General features: G+C 39.4%; 1 protein-coding gene across 1 annotated transcript; it reads right to left on the bottom strand.

Moving 5' to 3' along the window:
* Window positions 1–94: 94 nt before the first annotated feature.
* On the bottom strand, window positions 95–26,797 carry LOC127671048 (uncharacterized). Its single transcript, XM_052165752.1, has 12 exons — window positions 26,541–26,797; window positions 24,312–24,426; window positions 23,395–23,568; window positions 22,433–22,525; window positions 20,526–20,571; window positions 19,820–19,856; window positions 18,172–18,233; window positions 15,182–15,212; window positions 14,652–14,694; window positions 13,128–13,256; window positions 613–1,630; window positions 95–147 (listed from the first exon to the last, which is right to left on the bottom strand). The coding sequence occupies exons 1-12, from the start codon at window positions 26,795–26,797 to the stop codon at window positions 95–97; spliced, it is 2,058 nt and encodes a 685-aa protein (XP_052021712.1).
* Window positions 26,798–27,960: the final 1,163 nt, after the last annotated feature.

Genomic DNA, 27,960 nt, shown 5'->3' with positions numbered 1-27,960 from the left:
CTTCAGTCTACTTTAAGTTAAATCATTTTAATTCAATATTTCAATATATACATATATTATACAATTTTTCTTTACACACTGCATCTTGATGTTTTTAGTGTGTTGTATCCCCTGTTTCAAGGGTCAGATGATCAGCTGCAGCAGCAACTAGAAGGAAAGCAAGAAGCATCAATAGTATCATCAGGCACATCATTGGTGGTATTGTCACCATCAGCATCAGTAACATCAGTGTCAATATCATCAGAATCAACTTAATGAGAAACTGTGAGAAGGTGCAGGCTTATTTTGATAATTTTATTCTCAGATTTTGCTTCTTCTGGAATGCTTGTTCCCAGACTGATGCTATCCTCACAAGTCAGAGTTCAGAAAACAGAGATAAATAGATACTAATGTTTAAGAGGAAGATTTCTCTGCTTAGCCATTCAGAAAACACAAGGTTTTCCCTGGGAGTGAAAAAAATGTTCTCATTCCAGAATGGGAGACAACCAAGTACCAATCAACTTTCCATGGTCAGTTGTGTTGGTCTCAACTGGTTTTGTTACACTATGTGAAGAATGTTCAGTAAATTGGGAAAAGGAAATCTATTTTAGCAACTACTATGCTCTAACTTACCTGACCCTTCTTTTCTGTTAGTGGGAGGTCCTTGGCCATTTTCTTCATGCCACACTTGTTGAAAGAGATTACTTATCCCTGCAATTATTGATAAGAGGTATGCCAGGAGCCACAGGAAGGGCATTAACATCATCAGTAGGTTCTCTTGTTCCGGGAGATACCCAGGCTCCCTGACAGTGGTCTTGCTATGGCCAGTGTGGTCAACTGACAGTAAATTATCATAAAAAACGTTAGCATCCTGAGTAGGGGCCAGATGTTCATCTAGGTCAGAAACAGGAGTAGGTTCCTCATCTAAAGAAAAGCTATCATACTTGTCTTGTGCTTTGAGCAAGGTCAAATTGTTCAGGTCAGCTCTTTCAGTGGAGTCTATGGAATAACAAGTGTGGGGACCAGGAGTAGGCTCTGGGTCAGCCCAGGGCGTGTCCCTTGCATGCTCCATGTAAACGGCTAAATCACTTATGGAATCTAACTCAATGTCACTAGCTGTTTCTGAGTCATGTGTCTCATCTGACTCAGCAATGTCAGTAGGACCTGGGGCAAAAGTTGCTTCAACTTCAGCAATAGCCCCACTGTCAGCAGCACATTGGGAAGGAGTTATTTCAATGTCAGCAGGAGCTCTGCTGCTGGCAGCACTGGTAGGAGGAATTGGCTCAGTATCAGCAGGAACATCCCTGTCAGCATTACTTTGGGAAGAAGTTGCCTCAATTTCCATGTTCAACTGCATGATTCCTCTGTCTAGCCATTCAAGAAACTCAAGGTTTTCTCTGGGAGTGACAGAAAATCTCCTCCTGCCAGAAAACTCGCTGTCAGTAGCACTGGGGGAAGGAGTTGACTCAATGCCAACTGTTGCCCCAATGACAGCAGCACTGGTGGAAGGTGTTAGCTCAATATCCATAGTTGCCCCAATATCAGCAGCACTGGTGGAAGGCGTTGGTTCAACAGCAACAGGAGCCTCGGGCACAGAAATTCTATGCTCTTGATGTATTTGATGGCAATTTTCTGGTTTATATCCTTCAACCTATTAGGAAAATTGGCAATGTTACTTTTGATTTAAAATTTTTACTGATTTTATTTATTTGAGCATCAGTCTGCTAATGTCAGAATCATGACTTATAGTCCCCAAAATGTTTCTGTATTCACACCAACTTCATCACTAACTACACTCACTGATATTCAGCAACCTCTGCTTCCTTTATGCTTGGGTAAAAGGCCCAGAGTTTCTAGAAATCTTTGTAAGGGATCTGCTCAGATTTATGCTTTCCTTTCTCCTGCTTTTTGCTACATAACATCATTCTCTGTAAAATGGAAAGATATAAAAAGAAAGGGCAAAAGGTATCATCTCCTCTCTTTAGGTCCTGAATTTTGAATTCCTACCAGATTAAGAGAATGGGACAGTGAGGTGCTTTGGGAACAAAATGAACCTCTCTCTTCTGCACCATATTAACCCTTCCCCAATGTACAGCCTTTCTGTTGTCCATTAGGATCCTGGGATACCAGAACAAAGGAAATGAATTTTGAAATGCATGAACAAAGTATGTCACCACCTACACCAGAAGGCAATTGCTGAGTTCCAGGTGTGGATTCTATAACTTTTATTCACTAGGTGAAATTGTAATCTCTGAGGTTTACTGCCTCCAAGTCCTAACCTAGACCAAATCCTGGAAGGTTATAGCTTCTGTAAAATTTAGCATAGGCTAGAATATTTTTATTCTCTCATACTTACTGCTGAATTAATACGCCATTGTTTCTGGTTCTTCATCTCTTTCTAACAGATTCAACTCAGCTGTTCTAGCTCAAAGCTCCTCTCTATGGTAACTGATTCAGTTTGATTCTCTCTGGGCCTGTGATATTTTGCTCTGCTTGGCCTCAAACTAGCAATTTTTCTAATCTTCTGACTTTTTCATAATCCCGGGCTCATTGTGCCTTCACTTGGGCCTTGTTGTTTCTCTCTTCAAGATGTCTCTCTAAAAGGCTCCAGGTAAAAAATGCCTCCTCTCAGTGTCCCCTGGTTCTGGAAAGGCTCAGTGCAGCAGTATTGGGCAATACCAGAACAGGGAAATGGGAGGGGGGATGGGGGAGCAGGGGGAGAGAAGAGGGCTTATGGGATTTTCAGGGAGTGGGGAGCCAGGAAAGGGGAAATCATTTGAAATGTAAATAAAAGATATATAAAATAAAAAAATGCCTCTTCTCTCCCTCTCCTCCTCTCTCCTCTCCTCTCATTTGGGCTCCTCTCCCCTTCTCTCTCTCTCTCTCTCTCTCTCTCTCTCTCTCTGTCTCTCTCCCTCCTTCTCTTTATTCCCTCTCTATCTCTACACTACCCTTCAAGTAGCTTCCACTTCCTCTTTCTTCTTGAGAGACTTGGGAATGCCTTGTTCTGTCAAATCCTTCTCTGAGTCATCATTTTCTCTGCCATGCAATTACATATCTTTCTCAAACAAGGCACTTAATTCCACAAACTAATTTGACCTTGATTGTTCAGGATTAAGGTGTTTACTAAGGAAGTGTCTGTATTCTGGCTAGAGAGATTAAAGTTCTGTGCAAAAGCTGAGCCACACAATAACTAGAAATGGGTTTATTGAGTAAACAACACAATAACGCACAAGTACAGCATGATCAAATATCCTGCAACACCATGGACTTTAGTACACCAAGAGGATGTACATAATGACCTGATCCCCACCGCTGTGGCTGCTTGGATGTCAATAGTCCCATGGGATCATATAATGCTTGCTCTCTCCAGATGGCTGAACTCTTTTGGAAATGATTATGAGTTCTGGATTTTTATAGGATTTATGTCACTGGAATGGCATTTAAGATTTCAGTAGACTGGTGCCATTTCCACAAAGTTCTCTCTTTCCTGTGTAGGTCAAGATGTGATCTCTCATCTGCTCCTTCAGTACCATGCCTGTCTGCCTGAACTGTGATGGTGATGTGTGTATCCAACTGGAACCAGGAACCGTACTTGAAATGCACCCTTTCTTCTAGAAGTTGTCTTTCCCATGGTATTTTGTCGCAGCAATAGGTAGTAACTAACATAACCATCATGTAGTTGCAGTAGGAGTGACTTGAAAAGTCTGAAGGATTCATTCCAAGCTGTGAAGGGATTTTACCCAGTGGATTGGGGGACTGGGACACAATACAAGGGATTAAATTCCCTAACGCTAGCTTAGTTAGGATACTCAGAAAACCCATTGATTCAACCAGATAAATTTAGAAAATGTGAGTGTTGAAAATGGATTTGATTCTGCATGGCAAATGGGAAGCCTCATGGACTTTTATAAGATAACAAATAAGGTCTCCATACATTTGTTATTGCTTACATCTCCATGAAACTCAAAGCTTAGCAGTCTACTTTAGCCTTTCAGTACGAGGCTTGGTATATGCTACTTACATGAAAAACTCATACTCAAAAATATATTCTGAATTGTCAAGGAATATAACACAGAGAAGATTCAACAAAACAAGGTAAGAAACACTGTTGATCATGGTAAAACCACTCTGGAAATCAGTTTGGCAGTTCCTCAGAAAACTGGACATAGTACTGCCTGAAGATCTAGCTATACCACTCCTGGGCATATACCCAAAAGATGCTCCAACACGCAATAAGGACACGTGTTCCACTATGTTCAGATAAGCCTTATTTCTAATAACCGGAAGCAGGAAAGAACCCAGATGTTCTTCAATAGACGAATGGACACAGAAAATGTGGTACATTTACACAATGGAGGTCTACTCAGCTATTAAAAGCAATAAATGTATGAAATTTTTAGGCAAACGAATGGAACTAGAAAGTATCATCCTGAGTGAGGTAACCCAATCACAAAAGAACAAGGTATGCACTTGCTGATAAGTGGATTTTAGCCCAAAAGTTTGAATACCCAAGATACAACTCACAACCCACATGAAACTCAAGAAGAAATAAAGCCACAGTGTGCATACTTTGATCATTCTTAGAAGGTGGATCAAAATACCCATGGCTCACAGGCCACCAATAGACTGAACATAGAGTCCCCAGTGGAGGAGCTAGAATAAGGCTCCAAGGAACTGAAGAATTTTGCAGCCCCATAGGAGGAACAATAATATGAACCAACCAGTACTCCCAGAACTGACAGGTACAAAACCACCAACCAGAGAGTACACATGGAGGGACCCATGCCTCCAGCTTCATATGTAGCAGAGGCTGGCCTTTTCAGTCATCAATGAGAGGAGAGGCCATTGGTCCTGTGAAGGCTCGATCCCACAGTGTAGGGGAATGCCAGGTCAGGAAAGTGGAGGTAGGGTTTGGTAAGCAGGGGGAGGGGGATGGGATAGGGGCTTTTGGAAGGGTAACAAGGAAATGGGATACCATTTGAAATGTAAATAAAGCAAATATCTAATGAAATAAAAAAAGAAGCACTGTTGATCAAAGAAAGAGAATGAGGAAGCAGATATGTTACATGTGTGTTCACACTGTTCAAATGGATCATGTGAGAAATTCAGTTCACTGGAATCCCTGAGAACGATGGACATGAACACAGCAGAGCATGTGGTATTTTTTGGACAGAGGCACGTTTTCATATGACCTGTGTTACCTGACTCATTACTTCCTCCTCATTCTGTAAATATGCTTGAGCCAGTTTTGAATAAAAGAATGGTGTGTGTTTTTTTTCCTTTGCCTTTTTTCTGGGTAATGTAGCTCAGGCTCACATTCTTTTGTTTTGTTTTTTTATTTGTTTTTGGTTTTTTGAGACAGGGTTTCTCTGTGAATTCCTGGCTGTCCTGGAATTCACTTTATAGACCAGGCTGGCCACGAACCCAGAAAATTTATCATAAGATAAATCATCAACTTTAATGCAAAAAAATCAATACTCAATAGAATTCTTGCCAACTGAATCCAAGAACACATCAAAAAAACGATCATCTACCATGATCAAGTAGGCTTTATCCCAGGGATGCAGGGTTGGTTCAATATACGGAAATCCCTCAATGCAATCCACTACATAAGCAAACTAAAGGAAAAAAAAAACACATGGTCATTTCATTGGATGCTGAAAAAGCATTTGACAAAATTTAGCATCCTTTCCTGCTTAAAGTCTTGGAAAGAACAGGAATCCAAGGCCCATACCTAAACATAGTTAAAGCAATATACAGCAAACCGGTAGCCAGCATCAAACTAAATGGAGAGAAACTTGAAGCAATCCCACTAAAATCAGGGACTAGACAGGGCTGCTCCCTGTCTCTTTATCTTTTCAATATTGTATTTGAGGTACTAGCTCAGGCAATTAGACAACATAAGGAGGTCAAAGGGATACAAATTGGAAAGGAAGAAGTAAAACTATCATTATTTGCAGATGATATGATAGTCTACCTAAGTGACCCCAAAACTCCACTAGAGAAATCCTACAGCTGATAAACAGCTTCAGCAAAGTGGCAGGTTATAAAATCAACTCAAGCAAATCAGTAGCCTTCCTATACTCAAAGGATAAGCAGGCTGAGAAAGAAATTAGGGAAATGACACCCTTTATAATAGCAACAAACAGTATAAAGTACCTGGGGGTGACTCTTACTAAACATGTGAAATATCTGTATGACAAGAACTTCAACACTCTGAGGAATGAAATGGAAGACCTCAAAAAGTGGAAAAATCTCTCATGCTCATGAATCGGAAGGATTAATATAGTTAAAATGGCCATTTTGCCAAAAGCGATATACAGATTCAATGCAATCCCCATCAAAATCCCAAGTCAGTTCTTCACAGAGCTAGAAAGAGCAATTCTCAAATTCATCTGGAATAACAAAAAACCCAGGATAGCTAAAACTATACTCAACAACAAAAGAAATTCTGGGGGAATCAGTATCCCTGACCTCAAGCAATCCTACAGAGCAATAGCGTTAAAAACTGCATGGTATTGGTACAGTGACAGGCAGGTGGACCAGTGGAACAGGATTGAAGGTCCAGAAATGAACCCACACACCTATGGCCACTTAATCCTCGACAAAGGAGCTGAAAACATCCAATGGAAAAAAGATAGCCTTTTCAACAAATGGTGCTGGTTCAACTGGAGGTCAGCATGCAAAAGAATGCGAATTGATCCATCCTTATCTCCTTGTACTAAGCTCAACTCCAAATGGATCAAGGACCTCCACATAAAGCCAGACACTCTGAAGCTAGTAGAAAAGAAACTGGGGAAGACCCTTGAGGACATCGGTACAGTGGGAAAGTTCCTGAACAGAACACCAATGGCTTATGCTCTTAGATCAAGAATTGACAAATGGTACCTCATAAAATTACAAAGTTTCTGTAGGGAAAGGACACCATCAAAAGGACAAATTGGCAACCAACAAATTGGGAAAAGATCTTCACCAACCCTACATCAGAAAGAGGGCCAATATCCAATATATACAATGAACTCAAGAAGTTAGACCCCAGAAAACCAAATAACCCTATTAAAAATGGGGTACAGAGCTAAACAAAGAATTTTCACCTGAAGAACTTCGAATGATGGAGAAGCATCTTAAAAAATGCTCAACTTCATTAGTCATTAGGGAAATGCACATCAAAACAACCCTGAGATTTCACCTTACACCACTCAGTATGGTTAAGATTAAAAATTCAGGAGACAGCAGGTGTTGGTGAGGATATGGAGAAAGAGGAACACTCCTCCACTGCTGGTGGGGTTGCAAATTGATGCAATCACTCTGAAAAACAGTCTGGCGGTTCCTCAGAAAATTGGGCACGTCAATTCCGGAGGATGTTGCTACACCAACTCCTGGGCATATACCCAGAGGATTCCCCTGGGTATATGTAATAAGGATATGTGCTCCAGTATGTTCATAGCAGCCCTATTTATAATAGCCAGAAGCCAGAAAGAACCCAGGTATACCTCAACAGAAGAATGGATGCAAAAAAATGTGGTATATATACACAATGGAGTACTATTCAGCCATTAGAAACGATCAATTCATAAAATTCTTAGACAAATGGATGGAGCTGGAGAACATCATACTAAGTGAGGTAACCCAGTGTCAAAAGATCAATCATGGTATGCACTCACTAATAAGTGGATATTAGCCTTGAAAATTGGAATACCGAAAACCTAATCCACACATCCAATGAGGTACAAGAAGAACAGAGGAGTGGCCCCTTGTTCTGGAAAGGCTCAGTGTAGCAGTATAGGGCAAACCCAGAACAGGGAAGTGGGAATGGTTGGGTGGGAAAACAGGGTGAGGGAAGGGGACTTATGGGACTTTGGGGGAGTGGGGGGCCAGAAAAGGGGAAATCACTTGAAGTGTAAATCTTCATAGAGCTAGAAAGAGCAATTCTTAAATTCATCTGGAATAACAAAAAACCCAGGATAGCTAAAACTATTCTCAACAGTAAAAGAACTTCAGGGGGATTCAGTATCCCAGCCTTTAAACTTTACTACAGAGCAATAGTAATAAAAACTGCATGATATTGGTACAATATCAGGCAAGCGGATCAATGGAATAGGATTGAAGACCCAGAAATGAACCAACACACCTATGGTCACTTGATCTTCGACAAAGGAACTGAAAGCATCCAGTGGAAAAAAGATAGTCTTTTCAACAAATGGTGCTGGTTCAATTCGAGTTCAGCATGCAGAAGAATGTGAATCAAATCCACTCTTATCTCCTTGTACTAAGCTCAACTCCAAATGGATCAAGGACCTCCACATAAAACCTGACACACTGAAACTAATTGAAAAGAAGCTGGGGAAGACCCTGGAGGGCACAGGGGAAAAGTTCCTGAATAGAACACCAATAGCTTATGCTCTAAGATCAAGAATTGACAAATGGGACCTCATAAAACTACAAAGTTTCTGTAAGGCAAAGGACACTGTCAAAAGGGCAAAACGTCAACAAAGAGATTGGGAAAGGTTCTTCACCAACCCTAAATCCAACAGAGGGTTAATATCTAATATATACAAAGAACTCAAGAAAGTAGAACCTAGAGAACCAAATAACCCAAAACCAGAACGGGGAAGTGGGAAGGGGTGGGTGGGAGGACAGGGGGAGAGAAGGGGGCTTATGGGACTTTTGGGGAGTGGGGGACTAGAAAAGGGGAAATCATTTGAAATGTAAATAAAAAATATATCGAATAAAAAAATTTAAAAAAGTGGGGTACGGAGCTAAACAAAGAATTTTCACATGAAGAACTTTTGAGTTTGGTTTGTGACAATAGTAAATTTACAGTTTCTAATGATTTCATTAGGTGGAATAATTTTGTCTACTCTGCCACTTTTAAAATGGTGACTTCAGAGGGTTCAGATTAAGGTGCTGAGCTAGTTGTTAACAGTATGTAATGGAGTAAGTGGTGCAAGTAAGATCTGCAAACAGACCCTTCTTCTGCCTTTGTGCCTTCTGAATGGGGATTAAAACAGAATGGAGGGCTATTACTTTTTACTTGCTTCTGTAGTTGCTGTGACAAAATATCTGATGGAGAACATCAGTCAATTACTTCAAGGAAGGCAACAGGGTGCCCTGGTTTGTGGAAGTAATCTGTTGTTTCTCACATGCTGGTAGACCAGGAAGCAGATAACATAGAGCCGGTACCACAAGTAGTCATAACCATTGAAATCTACCACTGACAACCTTGTGCTACCTAGGCCATAACCTGAAAGGTAAACCTCCAAAGAGTGGCCACGTGTTCTAACACAGGAGAATCCATGTCTCTCTGTCTGATCCTTCCATGTACCAGGTAGGAAGCATGTTAATGTTAAATAACACACACACTTTTTATAATACAGGGTATGTGTGTGTGTGTGTGTGTGTGTGTGTGTGTGTATGTGTGTGTGTTAATACTAAAGCATTTTCAGTCAAAGTGTAAATCAGAGTGCCAGTGAGATGGCTAAGTAGATAAAGGTATTTGCCAGCATTACTGACAACTGGAATTTCATACCTGAGACTAAAATAGTGGGAGAAGACTGACTCCTATTAGTTTTCATTTGATACTCTAAATTCACCTTGCCTTCCCCTACTCCCCAAAGATATTAAGAACACATTGTCTTTAAAGTGAAAGAGAATATCCTGTCTGCTTTATGAGTTCATATATTAAAGTTGTGCACCCATGCACACAGTATCCTATTGTGTACACCCTGCCTATGAGTCCTTAGGACTTCAATGGGTAAAATATGAAGGCTGAAACCAGGGGTCCAGGAAATTAACAAATATTCTTTTTCTTTTAGCAAGAACAGTAGGCAATTTTTATTTCTAGACACCTGCCCAGGAGCCTAGTGACTCCAGTATTTCTCAAAATTGTTAAATGAAACTCAGACATGCATATGCTGGACATGATGTCAGGAACACGGTGACTTTAAACCACAGCATCCAGAATATGCTGCAAATAGCAATGGAGAAACTTAATGCTCCACATGCAATTATTATCAATACCATCAAATGGACATTATAAAACCATATTTATTTATATAACACTCCAAATTACAGACCTGAGGGTCATGAGCCAACCAGTTTGGGGGATGGTCACAGTACAGGGCCTCAATGTGAAATGAGCTGTGAGAGTCATGCCTTTTTATTTGACAAAACATTTTATAAATTATCAAAACTGTAGGTAAAAGATTTTTTCAATTTTCTTTGTTGTTTGGTAGAACTCCTCTACAGACCTAATAATCATAAGGTCGTTTACATTTTCTTACCAAACCCAAGCCCCTAAAGTCCTTAGCCTAGGTGAGGTTATGACTCAAACCTCAGAGGAGTAATTAATGCTGATCATTTCTAACAGCCTTACGAAGGGCAGTTAACAAGTCATGTACTACCTTAGCTACAGACTATAGAAGACAACTGAAATTCCTGTTCAACAAGTTTATACACACATGTATATGTAGACATGGAATAGAAGTGATAGCGTTCATCATGATGATAAGTTTCCCTTATACAAAGAACAAGTCAGATTCCAGAGTTGTTTACTTGATGCACTATCAGCAGAAAACAATCTCAACCTATATCTTCCTTTTCCATAGTTGGACCATCTAGGCAGATGAACTGATAATTATGAAAGACATATTTTTTTCTTTTTTTCTATATTCTTTGTTTACATTCCAAATGCTTTCCCCTTTCCCAGTTCCCCCCTCCCCATATGTCCCATAAGCCCTCTTCTTTCTGCCCATTCCCCAATCACCCCCTCCCATTTCTCTGTCCTGGTATTCCCCTAATATGCTGGATCAAGCCTTTCCAAGACCAGGGCCCTCTCCTTCCTTCCTTCTTGGGAATCATTAGATATGCTAATTGTGTATTGAGTATTCAGAGCTTATCACTTATCAGTGATTGCATTCCATGTGTATTCTTTTGTGATTGGGTTACCTCACTTAGGATGGTATTTTCCAGTTCCAACCATTTGCCTAAAAATTGCATGAAATCATTGTTTTTAATTGCTGAGTAGTATTCCATTGTATAGATATACCACATTTTCTGTATCCATTCCTCCATTGAGGGACATCTGGGTTCTTTCCAGTTTCTGGCTATTATAAAGAAGGTTGCTAAACTCTCAATAACCATAGATGGAGAAACCAAGATATTCCATGACAAAGCCAAATTTACACAATATCTTTCCACAAACACAGCCCTACAAAGAATAATAGGGGAAAAACACACATACAAAGAGGGAAACTACACCCTGGAAAAAGCAAGATAGTAACCTTCTTTCATCAAACCCAAAAGAAGATAACCAATCAAATTTAAAAAATAACATCAAAAATGACAGGAAGTAATAATCACTATTCCTTAATATCTCTTAACATGAATGGACTCAATTCCCCAATAAAAACACATAGACAGACTGGATACACAAACAGGACCCTACATTTTGCTGCATACAGGAAACACACCTCAGTGTCAAAGACAAATACTACCTTAGAGTAAAAGTCCAGAAGACAATTTTACAAGCAAGTGGTCTCAGGAAACAAGCTGGAATAGCTATTCTAATATCAGATAAAATTGACTTTCAACCTAAAGTCATCAAAAGAGACACGGAAGAACACTTCTTACGGGTCAAAGGAAAAATACACCAAGAAGAACTCTCAATCCTGAACATCTATGCTCCAAATGCAAGTGCACCCTCATTCATAAAAGAAACTTTACTAAAGCTCAAAGAACACATTGCACCTAACACAATAATTGTGGGTGACTTCAACACTCCACTCTCCTCAATGGACTGATCAGGAAAACAGAAACTAAACAGTGACCCAGTGAAACTAATTGAAGCTTTGAACAACTTGGATTTAATGGATATATATATATAGGACATTTCATCCTAAAGCAAAAGAATAAACCTTTCTCCCAGCACATCATGGTACCTTCTCCAAAATCGATCACATAATTGGTCACAAGACAGAACTCAACAAATATAAGAAGATCGAACTAATCCCATGCCTCCTATCAGATCACAATAGAGAAAAGTCATCTTCAGTAGCAACAAAAAACAACAGAAAGCCCACATACACATGGAAACTGAACAATACTCTACTCAATGATACCTTGGTCAAGGAAGAAATAAAGAAATCAAAGACATTTTTAGAATATAATGAAAATGAAGACACAACATACCCAAATCTATGGGACACAATGAAAGCAGTGCTAAGAGGAAAACTCATAGCCCCGACTGCCTCCAAAAAGAAACTGGTTTAACAAATATTCTAAGACTGACTACTTGTTTCCCTTGATGATACTTTAAATCATTTGCATATCAAACATATTCACTCTGTGTGCTGGAAATGTCTTGCTGTATAGCTCTAGCCCAGCATCTTAGTTTGATTTGTAATACACAAATGTTGGTTAACAAAATTTTGGAATACCAAGCCCAGGGGATGAAATGACCTCTCCTGATGTCTGTGAGAAGCACACACACATGCTACACAGACAGAATACACATGCCAAACATTCACAAACTTAAAGTCAGTCGATCTAAGAAAGGAAACACAAGTACATTGGTTGCTTTCATGTTGACTCTACCTACTACCAGGAGCCTGTATTGCCTATTTTCTGCAATTATATGAGTTCTCCTCACTGTGTTACAAACATGCTCATTTTCTGTTTTTTTCTTTTGCTTCCATAGTCTAAGTTCCTATCACTTACACTTTAGAACATTGGTTCTCAACCTGTCTGTCATAAACAACCGGAGGAGGGGCATAGAACAGACTCTCACAAGTTACCTTAAGACCTTCTGCAAACACAAATATGACATTACAACTGATAACATTATCAAACCTACAGTTAGGAGTAGCAACAAAAACAATTTTATGGTTGGGAGTCACCACAACAGGAGGAACTCTATGCCAGGGTCACAGCATTAATGAAATTGAGAAGCCCTGCCTAACACAGTGACTGGCAAGGAGTGAGGATATGAAGGACTTGAAAGGAACGTTCAACGTTCTCTGATACTACTGGTAGTACTCAAGGCACAGGCACACACACACACACACACACACACACACACACACACACACACATCCTTCCCCTTCCCAACAAGCAAATCTATTACTTATAGAATTAGAGAGAATTACCATTACGGATGCTTTTTCTTCATAACTGTCAGGTATTGGCTCTCCCTGAGAACATACATAAACTTCAGATTTTGTAAAAACCTTCTGCATCCGCTTCTGGGGTCTAGGTACAGGTTTGCTAGATGCTTCCTGCAGGGCAAAAGAAGAAAGTTAACTTTTTGTTTGGTTCTTGAATTAACACTTGGTTTTGTATGCATGCTTTCAAATCAAGTTTATTCCTTAGTAATCACAGGGTATTGACACATGAAAAGTAAAAACCATTAAATGTGAAATGTCTCCTAATATGCTGATCTTTTTACAAATTGCTAGGATATCCTCAAGATGTAAAAATATTTATGCTAGTGAAGAGAAAATCATGACATGAGAAACAGGAACTTGTTCTTCTGGTGAACTAGGCTCACTTCATCATGTGTCAAATTTTCTACATCTTGTATAAGATGATCATTAATATTAATAAAACCTCTTTTGACAGTTAATTAAATTAATAAAACCTTTTCTTCCATTTTTGGAGGGCACAAAATGCACATTGTCCATTTATAAATAAATGCCAATTAAATTGCCAGTGCTATCCATATCCTAGTACCTGTGGAACTGCTTGACAGAAACCCATTGGTCCACTGAGTTACATTCAAATGTCATTCAAATGTCATGTATCATTCATACAGCCCCTCCCTCTAGGGTTACAGGTAATACAGAACCAGGTTTCCCAACCTCCAGCAACTAATAGTGATGAAGAGGCTTCAAACTGAATATGGAAATATCTCAGTAAAACACTACAACATTTTGTGCATTTGAATGTGACACAAAGAATATAAGTGTATATTATTTTCAAACACAAAAAGAAGAACTTAAATGGAACTATATAGTGCTTGACTCTCTGCTTCTAGAAATGCTGGCTAATTGGGGAAAGACACTTATTGTTTAACTATATGAAGACCTTTCGACATACCCTTATAAGAATCAAATAGAAAATGCTCTAATCTCTTCATAAGGAAAACTTCATGAACATATTACACATTGCTAAATATCTACAATTACTTCTCAGTCTAAATATAGATGAAAGGGAGAAACTAGAGATGCTCTCACATATGATCCTGAAATAGGAGTGTCCAAGGACAGATAAAACTTATAGGCATTTTGCTGAGGATAAAAGCACTTTGGAGATTCCTGGATTATTTAAATATCTGGAGTTCTTAAAAATGTATTCTGGACTATTATCACAGTCACATATTTAAATCAGTCTAAGGTGTATTTCTTTCTGCAAACCATACTTTGTCAAACATCAAACATCTTCTACTACGTGAAAACTGCACTCAGTCTTCTACTCACTGTCTTTTGAGTCCATTCTCACATTGGGCCACCATTGCCCATAAGGACTTACTGCTCACTTGAAATTTATAGAGTTCCACATCCTCAATATGGTTTCCTCTGAAGCACCTTTCCATATAAAACTGAGATAGTTAGACTACTGCTGAATGAAGACACAAATCATAGGAAAATTAATTTCACAAAGAAGCATTTTACCTCGTTCGAGGAAGTATACCTGACCTTGTCTCCTTTTATACACCTAGGAACAACAATGGGAGGTTTGTCAGGAAGCCTTTAGAACAAAAACATGCAACCTTCTTTCAACCTTAGTTTTGTGGCTGGATCTCTTGTTCTTTAATGGAAACCCTAGGGTAACTATCAAGTAAATTTTAGGGGATTCTCTGTCATCACCTCCTGTCTCACCATAAGGGCCCCAGGATACAGTAGCTCATGAGACTATCAGAACTCATGTAGATTCTGGTATCCAAACTCTCATTCTAACACATGCATGGCAAACACTTTAACTACTGGATCTTCTCCCTAGCTATGAGTTCTTGTCAGCATTTTATGCTGTGTGAGAGATATAATCAGTAATTTCAACATGCTTTGCTCTAAATAGTTATTCAGCATGTGATTTCAGAAGAAATAAAGATGCTGAAACTGTCTTACACAGAGACAAAGACATTCAGGTTCTGAATGTTGTGTTTTCAACAGATTAATATATTGTAAAATGCCTATATTCTTACCACAGTGATTTTCTTGTCACTTCATCACTGGCTACAAAAGAAAGAGGCAAAATTTGTCATTAAACAACTGTAGGAAACATGACTATCATGTGCCAAGGCTATTTTTTGATACCCTATATGCTTTGAAACCATTTAAGAAAAGCCTTTAAAGTGAATATTTATTTGTAAGCACTAAATATATGGGGAAATCTACCTTTCCTCTTCCTTCTATTTTTAAAATACAAAGAGAAAACCTTATCAACAGTTACTACTTATGATAAATTGTTGTGCAAACTACTTAAGATGGTGAGCACTATCAGACAGAAGAAGTGTCACCTTAGTCTGTATTGTTATCCCATAGTGAACTGTGAAAAGGATAGCTTCGTGTTGCCTTTGCTGCTTTTTGTCTCTGGCCTAGGGATGCTGGTAGAATTCTTAGTGAGCATACCCATCTTGTGCAGAAGTGAAAGGGGCATCTCCAAGTATTGACTTGAACTTCCTTCACTGGGGAGGACTATTCACTCCTAAGTACAGGGAATCTCAGTCTATGGTGACTGTCATTGCAACATAGTTAAACACAGGAGACCCAAGACCTTTACAAAGCAATTCCAGCTGCGAGTGTGACACAGCTCCAGAGAGATCAGTGCATTACTCTTTGCAAATTCTTCTGAGGAACATGCTAGAGGCCCTCAGTTCTAGCATTGGTCCCACCTCATGTGCAGTGCATAAAAGTTCAGCATCAACTTCCATTGCCTCCCATGGGAAGACCACCTTAGTAGTTATGTGAACTGAACTATTACTCCACAGGAAGACACATGGAAGAAACCTGGGCACAAAGAAGCAATTCAAAGGGATTAATGCCTCACATGAAACATTTTTGAATTTATTTCCACATATAAAACACTGGTGGACTCAAGTATCACTCTATGTAAAAAGCCTGCCCTCCAAACAAGCTAACACATGAACAATTCTTGTTTACTTCCTTTATAGTATGTAAGACTCCACTCTACCTTCCTATGCATTACCCATGGCCAGAGCAGAGCATTTGTCCCACCAAGAAATGGGCTGAGAAAGTGGCTCTCTGGTAGACCTTATGCTAGGCATGTGAGGGGTCTCTGTCAATCCTTATCACCACAAAGAACGCTCCATTGCTGAAATAACTTAAAAGAAACTCACCCACATTACACTAATGCTATTTCACATCGTGCTTATGCGAAGAGGGTCATTTAGATTCCTCTACACTATTCTCTGGCTGGTGCTTGCCAAAGGCAAATGTAGGTGTGAGAGATGCTGTGGTGACAGCTGCTGAAAGCATAAACTCTGTGGTGTTTCTCTCATTGTGAGAATCATATTTACACTCCTGGGCATATACCCAGAGGATTCCCAAGCAGGTAATAAGGATATGTGCTCCACTATGTTCATAGCAGCCCCATTTATAATAGCCAGATGCTGGAAAGAACCCAGGTGTCCCTCAACAGAAGAATGGATGCAAAAAAATGTGGTATATATACACAATGGAGTACTATTCAGCCATTAGAGACAATGAATTCATGAAATTCTTAGGCAAATGGATGGAGCTAGAGAACATCATACTAAGTGAGGTAACCCAGACTCAAAAGGTGAATCATGGTATGCACTCACTAACAAGTGGATATTAACCTAGAAAACTGGAATACCCAAAACATAATCCACCCATCAAATGAAGTATAAGAAGAAAGGAGGAGTGGCCCCTTGTTCTGGAAAGACTCGGTGAAGCAGTATTCAGCAAAACCAGAACGGGGAAGTGGGAAGGGGTGGGTGGGAGGACAGGTGGAGGGAAGGGGGCATATGGGACTTTTGGGGAGTGGGGGGCTAGAAAAGGGGAAATCATTTGAAATATAAATAAAAAATATATCGAATAAAAAAATAAAAATAAAAGTTCAATCACCTTAAAAAAATGCTCAACTTAATTAGTCATTAGGGAAATGCAAATAAAAACAACCCTGAGATTTTACCTTACACCAGTCAGAATGGCTAAGAATAAAAATTCAGGAGACAGCAGATGTTGGCGAGGATGTGGAGAAAGAGGAACACTCCTCCACTGCTGGTGGGGTTGCAAATTGGTACAACCACTCTGGAAATCAGTCTGGCGGTTCCTCAAAAAACTGGGCACCTCACTTCCAGAAGATCCTGCTATACCACTCCTGGGTATATACCCAGAGGATTCCCCAGCATGTAATAAGGATACATGTTCCACTATGCTCATAGCAGCCCTATTTATAATTGCCAGAAGCTGGAAAGAACCCAGGTATCCCTCAACAGAAGAGTGGATGCAAAAAATGTGGTATATATACACAATGGAGTACTATTCAGCCATTAAAAACAAGGAATTCATGAAATTCTTAGGCAAATGGATGGCGCTAGAGAACATCATACTAAGTGAGGTAACCCAGACTCAAAAGGTGAATCATGGTATGCACTCACTAATAAGTGGTTATTAACCTAGAAAACTGGAATACCCAAAACATAATCCACACATCAAATGAGATACAAGAAGAAAGGAGGAGTGGCCCCTGGTTCTGGAAAGACTCAGTGAAACAGTATTCGGCAAAACCAGAACGGGGAAGTGGGAAGGGGTGGGAGGGAGGACAGGGGAAGAGAAGGGGGCTTATGGGACTTTCGGGGAGTGGGGGGGCTAGAAAAGGGGAAATCATTTGAAATGTAAATAAATTATATCGAATAAAAAGAATTAAAAAAAAAAAGAAAGTGCATGAAATTTGTAGATGGATATTAAGAATTCTAAAATGTAATCGGGATTTTAAATATCCACCAAAAACATGGTGCATATTATTGTTTGTTTAGATTATTATAATTGAAATATACTTTTATAACATGTTTAAAAAAAGTGTTTGGCAGCAAATAAAGAAAGGATCTAACTACTGGAATTCTTGATTACCTTACTATTCTAGCAGGAACAAAACTCTTTTTATAATTAGAATAGAATCATTATTAATACTTACCAATATTCTTACCTATATTATCCTGGGAAGAGTTTTTCAAGATGGATTTCAGCTGTCCTCGCGGTCTTACTCCACTGAGGTATATTTTAAGAGTGTTATTTTAATAGTCATATAAAACATTAATGAAAGGTTTTGAATTCTTTGTTGTTTGATTTCCTAATTTATATTACATTACAAATTAAAAAACTATTAATTTGTTCTTCAACCAGTTGATTACATTTGGAGACATTTTCTTTACAACTTTTCCTAATGTGGAATATAGGGGAGAATTTAGCCCACAAAAATTAGCCCAAAAAAAACCATACACAGATACAGAAAAATGCACACACACTCATGAACACACACACACACACACACACACACACACACACACACACACACACACAATTACTAGTACCTCTTCAGCCTTTGTTTTGATAGTTGTACTGACTGGTATTTTTACTCTACAGACTCAATGTCAGTCTTTGGCCCTGGAGCAGCACAGCACCTTCTCTCATGGTACCTTGTGCATATTTCACTGACTATGATGTTACCACCCCAAAGGTTGATTTGTGGACCATCAAATAGATTTCTAGAACTCTTAAAATCCCACCACAGCTTTCACATTATTCAAGCCATTCCTTCATAACTCATGCATGGATGAATCCTGAAATCACAATCTGCCTGTTTCTGTGACAAACAAGCATTTCTATGATTTAATAAGATAATGACAAGAGCAAAGGACAATAAAACCTAGTGGGCACTTGTGGTTTTACTGTGGAACTGTTCAGAATTCCAAATAGAAGTTAACATGTGTAATTTGAAAGGAGTCTGAATAGTTTTAAGTACTGAAAAGTTTTGAATATTCACTTTCAACATTAGCTTTGATGATTTGGGAAATTTTCAAACATTTTCAATATTATTGTCCTCTCTTGTGGAAGTAATTAATCGTAATGAGCACAGAATTGGCTTGAAATACAACTTTAAATTTTCTACCAAGCCATTTTCTAAACAGGAATGGATAGGCCTTGACCTCTATGCTCATGTCCAAATGAGGTGGAAGACAAAAGCCCCCTTTGTAGAGAGGTAAATATTAGTTACACCATCATTCAGATAATCGATTGAGAGTGAAAGGATTCATTTCTGTGGAACACAGATGTGAACAGATCATTGATGGATGGAGCATTCTGGAAGACATGGGTGCCTTCCAACAACTACGAAAGACGCTACACCTGACAAAATGGTCCTTTGCATGTAAAGCTGGTTGTCAGAGGAGGAAAGAAATGCATTGGCATCCTGTAGTAATGACTGAAAATGGAGAACCACCCCAATTTATGTAAACGTACTGACAAGATAAATGCCTGAAATGACAGCTACTAGTGTGGGTCTTAGTTCACAAATTGAATTCAGTAAGGCTTGGAAAGCCAAGGAAGCTTAGATGGACAGCCATGTCCCTAGCTAATCCCAGCAGGCTCTTTTTCCAAACTGCAGAGTTGGTTCTTGGAAATGGTGGGGGAATGTGATGGGCATGTTCATAGGAACCACACTGAACGTTTTCAAGTGAATAAGCATGCATTATACTGTGAAACTTGTAAGACAAAGGTCTCAAAGTACTCCCAACAAGAATTTGCTTCCTCTCTTTGAATTTATCTACTATTACTGTATAGTTAATAAACCTTACCAGGACAAAGGTCTTTCATCTTCAAAACAAAAGACTTCTGAAAATAAAAACAAAATATATTTTATTACAACTAGAGAAAAACCTTACCTATAAAAATGATCAGATTCAATGTTAGTATCAATTTCTATGAGACAATTCTGGAGACTATTCTAGAAGAAATATTCATTTGTAGCAAATGACTTCATGGAGAACTGTTATATTTTAAATCAAAGATGACAATAGTTTATCAAACATTAATGCCTAAATATAAATTCACACACACAATTGTGTGTAAAATGAACTCTCTCATACTGATAGAGAGCACAAAACTGATCAGAAAAAAATCAATTGTTTTGAAAATGAATTCTTATGATTCTTTTTAAACCTAGGCTGATGGTTCTGGAAAGAATTATAGATTGAGTCTGGCCGCATATCATATGAATATCAATACTTAGGAGGCAAAAGCAGATGGATTGCTGTGATTTCCTAGACAAACAGAGCTACATTTAGTGAGACCATGTCTCAACCCCACTGTTAAAAGAGTTAAACCCAGAGCTGAGCTGCAAGCTGTCCCTTGAGTGCCATTCTCTGGCCACAATTTAACCCAACATAAGCAGAGCTGCCTTGTCTGGTCTCAGTGGGAGAAGGAGCTAAAATCTCTACTCTTATTTAAGGTAATAGGACCAGCTACTATATGCTATATTAATAATCATTATAAAAACCTTACTTTCATTGAAGCTGACATGCTTCACTCCGGTTTCCTGGGCTGGTGTCTCTGTCCTGTGACATAGGTTTAAAAGTTATAATTATTGTGCTATTCATAAGAAAAACATTTGGCAAGTGTATTAAGTACTTTATATTTGAGTCCCTACTCTATCTTACTCTAGAGGGTTACAAACAGTATTTTTTGGAAGGAGATCTCACTATGTAGGCATGAAATCTGCTCTATGGACCATGATGGCCTTAACTCACAGAGATCTGTGTATCTTCTACTTCCACAGTTCGGGATAAAATGCATGGGCCAACAGGAATAGACAAACACTGTTGAATTTGCTTTTCAGCAATTGACTGTGATTGCTGACTGCTATCCTTTCCAGCTTTTCTCAAGAGAAAACATGAGGAATACTAAGCTCTTAATCAAACACAAACAAAAGTGCTCAGACAAACCCCCACCACACACAAATACACTTTTCAAAAGCATTAAAGACAAAATTAGACGTGCTTGATATAATATGTCTGTTGACACTTATGGAAGACTAGGAGGAAGGAATCCAGGCCTGAGGGAGATAGGAACCCCAGAGGTCCAACAGAATCAGATAAACTGGACACTTAGGGTTCTCAGAGACTGAACCACCTATCCTAGAACAAACATGCACTGGACGGACACCTCCTGACACATGTAGCAGATGTACAGCTAAGTCTTCACACAGATACCAATCAACTGGGAATAGGTCTATCGATAAGGCTGTTGCCTGTACATGGGGTATATCCTTCTAGCTGAGCTGTTTTGTCTGGACTCAGAGAGAGAGGAAGTGCCTACCCTTGCAGATATAAACTGCCATGGTAGGGACATACAGGGGATCCCCAACTGATCAGAGGTGATGTGGAAGAGGAACAGAGAAAGAAATATGCGATGGATCAGAGAAAGAAATGTAGGAACAGGAAATGTAGGATGGATGACCAGGAGGGAGTCAGTTAAGCTAGATGTAATGTGAATAAAATAAAATAGAATAAAATAAAATAAAATAAGTTTTTACAAAAGGCATTAAAGATTTGAAAGGAGAGTGAGCTACCTCTACCAAGGCTCATCGTAAAACACAGAGCTATTATGTGGGAATAATGGCTCAAAATAAACAGGTATACATAAGTCTAAACAGAAAATTCAAGCATACATAAGTGTATTTCATATGGAAAGGGCATATACATTGTAACAACAAGCTGTTTCAGAGCTAAACATTCACAGAATTCAGGACAAGATTGAAAATGCTAAAGTACCAGACTCTGTGGAAAGAAATGAACTACTTATATATCCACTTTGAAAGCTCCATCTGAAATGGGGAAGAAAAATGTCTTGACCTGTGGAATTACCAAACTAGCTGGGTACTTGTACTATGTCTCTTAAAGTACATCTTCCAGCGAAAGTTCATTTTCTGCTGAGTTGGACATTTCAAACTTAAACAGATCATTAGGAAACACTATTTGTTACCTGTGATTATGATGTCATCTTCAGGGTCATAGACTATAAAATTTCAGGCTTAGGGACTATCGGTGCTTATCCATGATAAAACATTTGCCAATGACACCTATGACCCTTAATTCAGTGACAAATACTGTCAAAAACAAAAATATGATGGTCGAGCAACAATTGTTCTACCTTATCCTTTGGTTTGGTTGAAGGCTCATGAGTTGAACTCCTGAACTAGGTAGTGATCCCTGGTGTGTGCTGTTCTTGTGTTGTGTTGAAACAGTCTCTTTTCCAGCTCCCACTTCATGTGTGCTAAGGTTTCTAACTATGTGCCTCTGAGTTTCTCAAAATCTTCCTGTCATTTTAATATTCCTGACCTAAGCAATTGTCACTCTCAATAACAGCACTAAGAATGAAGAAAAGAAGAAACTGTACCCATTTATCTCTACCGGTGCATGTGCGGTAGCACACATTGCTTCTAAAAATTCTACCATTTCAGGTTTCTGTTCAAATGTAGCAAGCTGTAAGGGGGTCAAGCCATACTGTAAAGGAAAGAATATTGCATTTTACAAAATGAATTGTTTCTCAATGAAAATTCATCACAGATTTTGTAAGCATAAATATACTGTAAAGTGTTACAAGGGTTCATTTATCCTACAACACCAGTTGCCCTTTCCCACACACAGCTTTTTCCCTATGACACACCTTTTCCCTGTCCAACATTATCTATGAACAACACTCCCTTCCAGAACTCTCCCCAAACACTCAGTGTTTCCAGTCTACTTAGCTCCATGGAGTAGGCCCTCTATTGACACAGCCCTGATACATAAAGTTTGGTATGTCCCTGTCGAAGAACTGGACTCCAGAAAGATCTGGAGCAGAGTTTCACAATCTGTGTTTGAAATACATTTATTTGCTAAACTAAGAATTACCTTGCTAGCTCAACAGCATCTCCTATGTATATCAAAGTTTTTAAAAATTAAATAATTTTTTAAAAAATTTTCTCCAATGATCAAATTTCCTAATTTTTCTGTCACCTCTCTCACTTTCCAGTGCACTCTCATACTTGAGTCAAACCCACATCAGTACCTTCTTTGCAACAACACATTTCTATCTATTCTATAATCATATAACGTGAAATGAATTTATTTTTATTGTCTGTGTATATGTGATGTGTATGTGTAGTCCTAAATCCTTTATTTTTGAATGTTAAAATCAAGGCCAATTCTGAGACAAAATATGCTATGCCGTGTTTTTCTGAACTAGCTACCAAAAATATGAAAAACATGTTTGGAGAAAGCAGCGTTCCTGTGAACAGATTCATTGAGAATGCTTGAACTTCTGCACATAGCATATAGATGTGAGTGTCACTGCTAGAAGTGCACTGGGAATGAAGTTGAGTGATCTTTACCTTTGTTTTGGCTTCAATATCTACATTGTGCTTTAGAAGCATTTTTACGATGGGTAGGTTACCCCTGGATACAGCATGGTGGAAGGCTGTATTCCCAATAATATCCATCACATTTGGATCAGCATTGTAGTCGAGCAATACAGAAACACAATGTATATTGCCTTGCTGGGCAGCCTGTAGAAATTGGACAAAAAAAGAATATATATCTTCAATTCAAGGAATCCAAGAGAGACATTTCTACCATCACACTGAATAGTTCCCCTTAAAGCAAACACAGATTTTCAGTTATGCATATTATCTATTTTGACATAAAGTCTGAAGTACTCCAGACTCACCTGATTTTAGAATCTCCCCACAACATCGTTTTACAAGCAGCAGAATTTAAAGGTTCTGCCAATGCACCCAGATTTTCTAAGAATTCTGGTCTGTGCTGGTTGGCTGTTGCAGTGCAGAGATTAGTTGTTTGGTTAGTTTTTGTTCTCTTTGCCAGTTTGACACAGGCTAACACACCTGGAAAGATCGTCACTTGAGGAACTTCCCCTATCAGAGTTCCCTCTGGGCAACTATGTGGAATATATTTTTGATTTTGATGGAAGTAGGAAAGCCCAGGGTCTTAGGGTTGTGGGCACAGCTGGGAGAAAGTCCTCAGATGTATGAAAATAATCTGTGCAAGCCCTGGTAAAAGTCATGGAAAAGCTGCATTCGCCCATGATCTCTAGTTTAGCTCTTCCCTCTGGTTCCTGATTTTGAGCTCCTGCCCTGGTTCCCCTTGAGAATGAACTGTGACCTGTAAATATAAACCAAATAACCACTTCCTTTCCTGACTTGTTTTTGGTCAATGTTTTATTACAGCCACAGAAACCAAACAAGGACAACCTCTAATCCATTTCAGACCACAACAGATGTCCAATAGCTACCTTAATCAAGGGTGTGCAGCCTTCATCATCCCGGATGTTAACGCTGGAGTTATTTTCTAATAATAGTAATACCACGTCTGGATGGTTGTGGGCACATGCATAATGCAGTGATGTCCTGCAAAAGGAAAGGACATTTAGGAACATTTCTGAATGCTAAATAAGAGCCCCATCACCTTTAAGTGCTACATAGTATGGAGGTAATTTCCTTCTGATGTAAGCAAGGAACTGGAGTTTCCTTACTTGGTTATGTCTACCCAGATGTTCATTTGCTGTGCTAGGGATATAATGCACGGCTGATCTGCATAAGGCAGGAGTTCTATCAAGGCTCTCATCCTGCACAAAGCAGCCTGTCTGGATCATAGAAAAGCTCCCACTAAATTATCTCAGCCTGAATTTAAATCCTACTCTACTATCTGGTACTTAATAGTTCCTACTTGGGATTTCTATGAAGCCCATGACTCCATTTCATAACAACTGACTCCCATGAAGAAGTATGGAGAGGGTCCTGATCCTAAAAAGGACTGATCTAGCATTGGTGGGGAATATAAGGACAGAGAAAAAAAGGAGGGAGGTGATTGGAGAATGGATGGAGAGGAGAAGGTTTATGGTACATATTGGGAGGGGAGATATGGGAAAGGGGAAATCATTTGGAATGTAAACAAAGAATATAGAAAACAAAAATATTAAAAAAAACTAGGGTTTCAAAGAGTATGGTTCATTTCATTTCATATTTAAATTTTAGAATATAATGAAATTTTGGGCAGAAAAACATAATTGTCTAAAAATGGGAAGATCTGTTAAGAGAGTAGAATGTGTATTTTATACAGTAGATATCTAATAATATGTGTGGGGAATAAATGGACCAACTGAAAATCTACAGTTGGACAATTCAGTCTTTTTAAAAGAAAACAATCAGTAAGCAAGAGAATATCTTGAAACTATAATTTATAATTTATTCTTCATGAACCTTGAACTTGAAGACTTATTAACCCCTTAGAACTACAAAATGATCAAGAATCATGTGGACGACAGAAAATCTACTGTTGTGTCATTGGATCCCCTTCATAAACTATAACGGAGTAAAAATAGAAAATAAGAATGAGGGGCTGGGGTGATTGGAAGAACTCAATTGGTAAATCACTTTCCCTGAAAATCTGAGTGCAGATATGGGGATAAGGGGATCCCCAAAGCTACTTACTTACTTACGCAAAGTCTGAGAGTCAATGTGTTCCAAGAGAGTAAATTAAACATTCCAGGGATTTGGCTGAATGAACATGTCTCTCTAAAACTGAGGGACCACGTGCTGGAACCCATAGGGAGGCCTGATGGCCTGAGGTCAGTCCCCAGAACCCACAGTGCGGCAGAAGACAAGTGTCCAGTGGCAAGTCCTCGGACCATCACACACTTAGCTCCACATGTGTGGGACAAGGGAAAGTGAGAGGAAGACAATGCCCATCTCTTTCCTTCACATGTGTATCAATGCATGCACAACATGTACCTAGGGTGAGTATGGGGGTACAGGGTCAGAGATCAAAATGTCTTTGTATGATCCATTCGCAAACACAGGTCATATTGACCTAAGATTTCTCAGTGATTTTTTGCATTAAAGTGGATGATTTATCTTATGATAAATTTTCCATTGTTGAATAATAGTATTTATTAATGGCCTATATATTAAGTAAGACAAATCTAGACGGGTGGCTTGCTAGGTAACAGCTCTAGTTTTGTTTTCTCGGATACTCAGTTTTTGTTGCTAGCACACACATTGCACCACTGTGTGTAGCTCCAGTTCCAGGGGATCAAGCACTTGATTCTATCACACATGTTGCTTCAAAAATGCACATAGGCACAACACCTGTGTGTGTTTGTTTCTCTGTGTGTGTATGTATGTATGTGTGTGTGTGTGTGTGTGTGTGAAAGAGAGAGAGGGGGTGTGTTTTGCTGTGTGTGTTTGTCTACAAAATTTAAGTGTAAACATAAAAATAAAATGATGCAGTTTGGTTAAGGCCTAGGAGCTTCTGTTCCAGGGTGTGCAGGTCTCCTATGCCTCAGAGCACTAAACAAGTGACCATGCAGGGACCCAATGGAAATGAACCTAAGCACACCATCTCTCCTCCATTAGGATGGAGCCCTGGAAGCTGATTTTCTCCCTGCTTGGCTCTGAGTATGCCTGACAGGTCCTACTCTACTGTCCACCCCCTCCCCCTCCCCAACTCCAATGCCCATTACCTGTTCCTCCTATCAGATTCATCCACATGATGTCGACTGGAGTGAATCAATCGTTCCGTTTTGTCCAGGTTACCCACACTGGCTGCTCGCTGCAAAGGACCCGTAGGGTCATACCCGATATAAAAGAGGGTAAATTTGCGCCTTCTCTGACGATTTATGCATGTACAGCCCAAACATGAATGCCACAGACGGGTGTACCAGCGTCTCCTTTGGGGGACGTTTCTTGTCTGGACATCATATCTAAGATCTTCCTCCATTATTGAGGCCTAGGGCCTCAGGGCCCCCTGAGGGCCACCCAAGATCTACTTTCCCTCTCTTTCCTTCCCTTTAGCTGATCACTGCTTCCCAAATTCTATAATAAAACAAAACAGATTTAAAACTCTTGCAAACAAAACACTAAACAGTCCAGCACGTTCAGTATCAACTGAACTATACTTCAGTATACAGCAGTACTGCTATGCTAGAACCACCACTGTTACATGCTGTGAGGTCACAATGGTGCTATGTTAATGTTCTATGCACACATGCCCCATTCTTCAGTGGTTGGAGGCCAGGTATCTAATACACTTATGTACTAAGCTCATTCTTTGAAAGTACACAATCTAGTAGTGCTTTCTTAGTATGTCATTAAAATTATGCACCCATCACCCTATTTGTTTTAAAAACATTTTTGTCTTTGAGAAGAAATCCTGTGGCCATTAGAAGTTACTCTTTATTCCTCCAGAGCCTACCACCTATCAGATTGTTAGGTACCAGCTCAACACATCCCTCTTTGATGACAGAAGTGTTACCTCCTAAAATAGGAACTTTAATTCTGGTTGTATAGAGCATCAATACAATAGCCTTCCCAATAACCCATGATATGTGGGGGTTTCTGTGGGTCCCACTCCAACTTCTGCTTTACAGTTCTCATTCTGTTGGGTATTGTTGTGTTAGTGGCTACTGCTGCTGTTGTTTCATTTTTAGTTTTGGGGATTTGGGTATTTTTGTTTGATTTATTGATTAATTTGAGAGGGAGGGAGGGAGGAAGAAAGAGAGAGAAAGAGAGATTCACAGACACACAAAGATACACGCACAGGCACACAGGCTCGGGCACAGGCACAGGCATGGGCACGGGCACAGGCATGGGCATAGGCATGGACATGGACACGGACATGGACACGGACACAGACACAGACACAGACACACACACAGACACAGACACACACACAGACACAGACACAGAGGGAGAATGTGTGTGTAGCCCTGTCTGTTCTGAACCTAGCTCTGTAGACCGAGATGGCTCTGTAGATCAGGGAACCTGATATAGCTGTATGGTGAGAGGCTCTGTCAGAGCCTGACATAAAGAGAGGCAAATGCTTCAGCCAACCATTGGACTGAGCATGGCGTCCCCAATGGGGAGGAGTTAGAAAAAGGACTG

Source organism: Apodemus sylvaticus, chromosome 1, assembly GCF_947179515.1.
Source record: "Apodemus sylvaticus chromosome 1, mApoSyl1.1, whole genome shotgun sequence".
Lineage (NCBI taxonomy): Eukaryota > Metazoa > Chordata > Mammalia > Rodentia > Muridae > Apodemus > Apodemus sylvaticus.
This window is presented reverse-complemented; position numbering and strand designations above follow the sequence as displayed.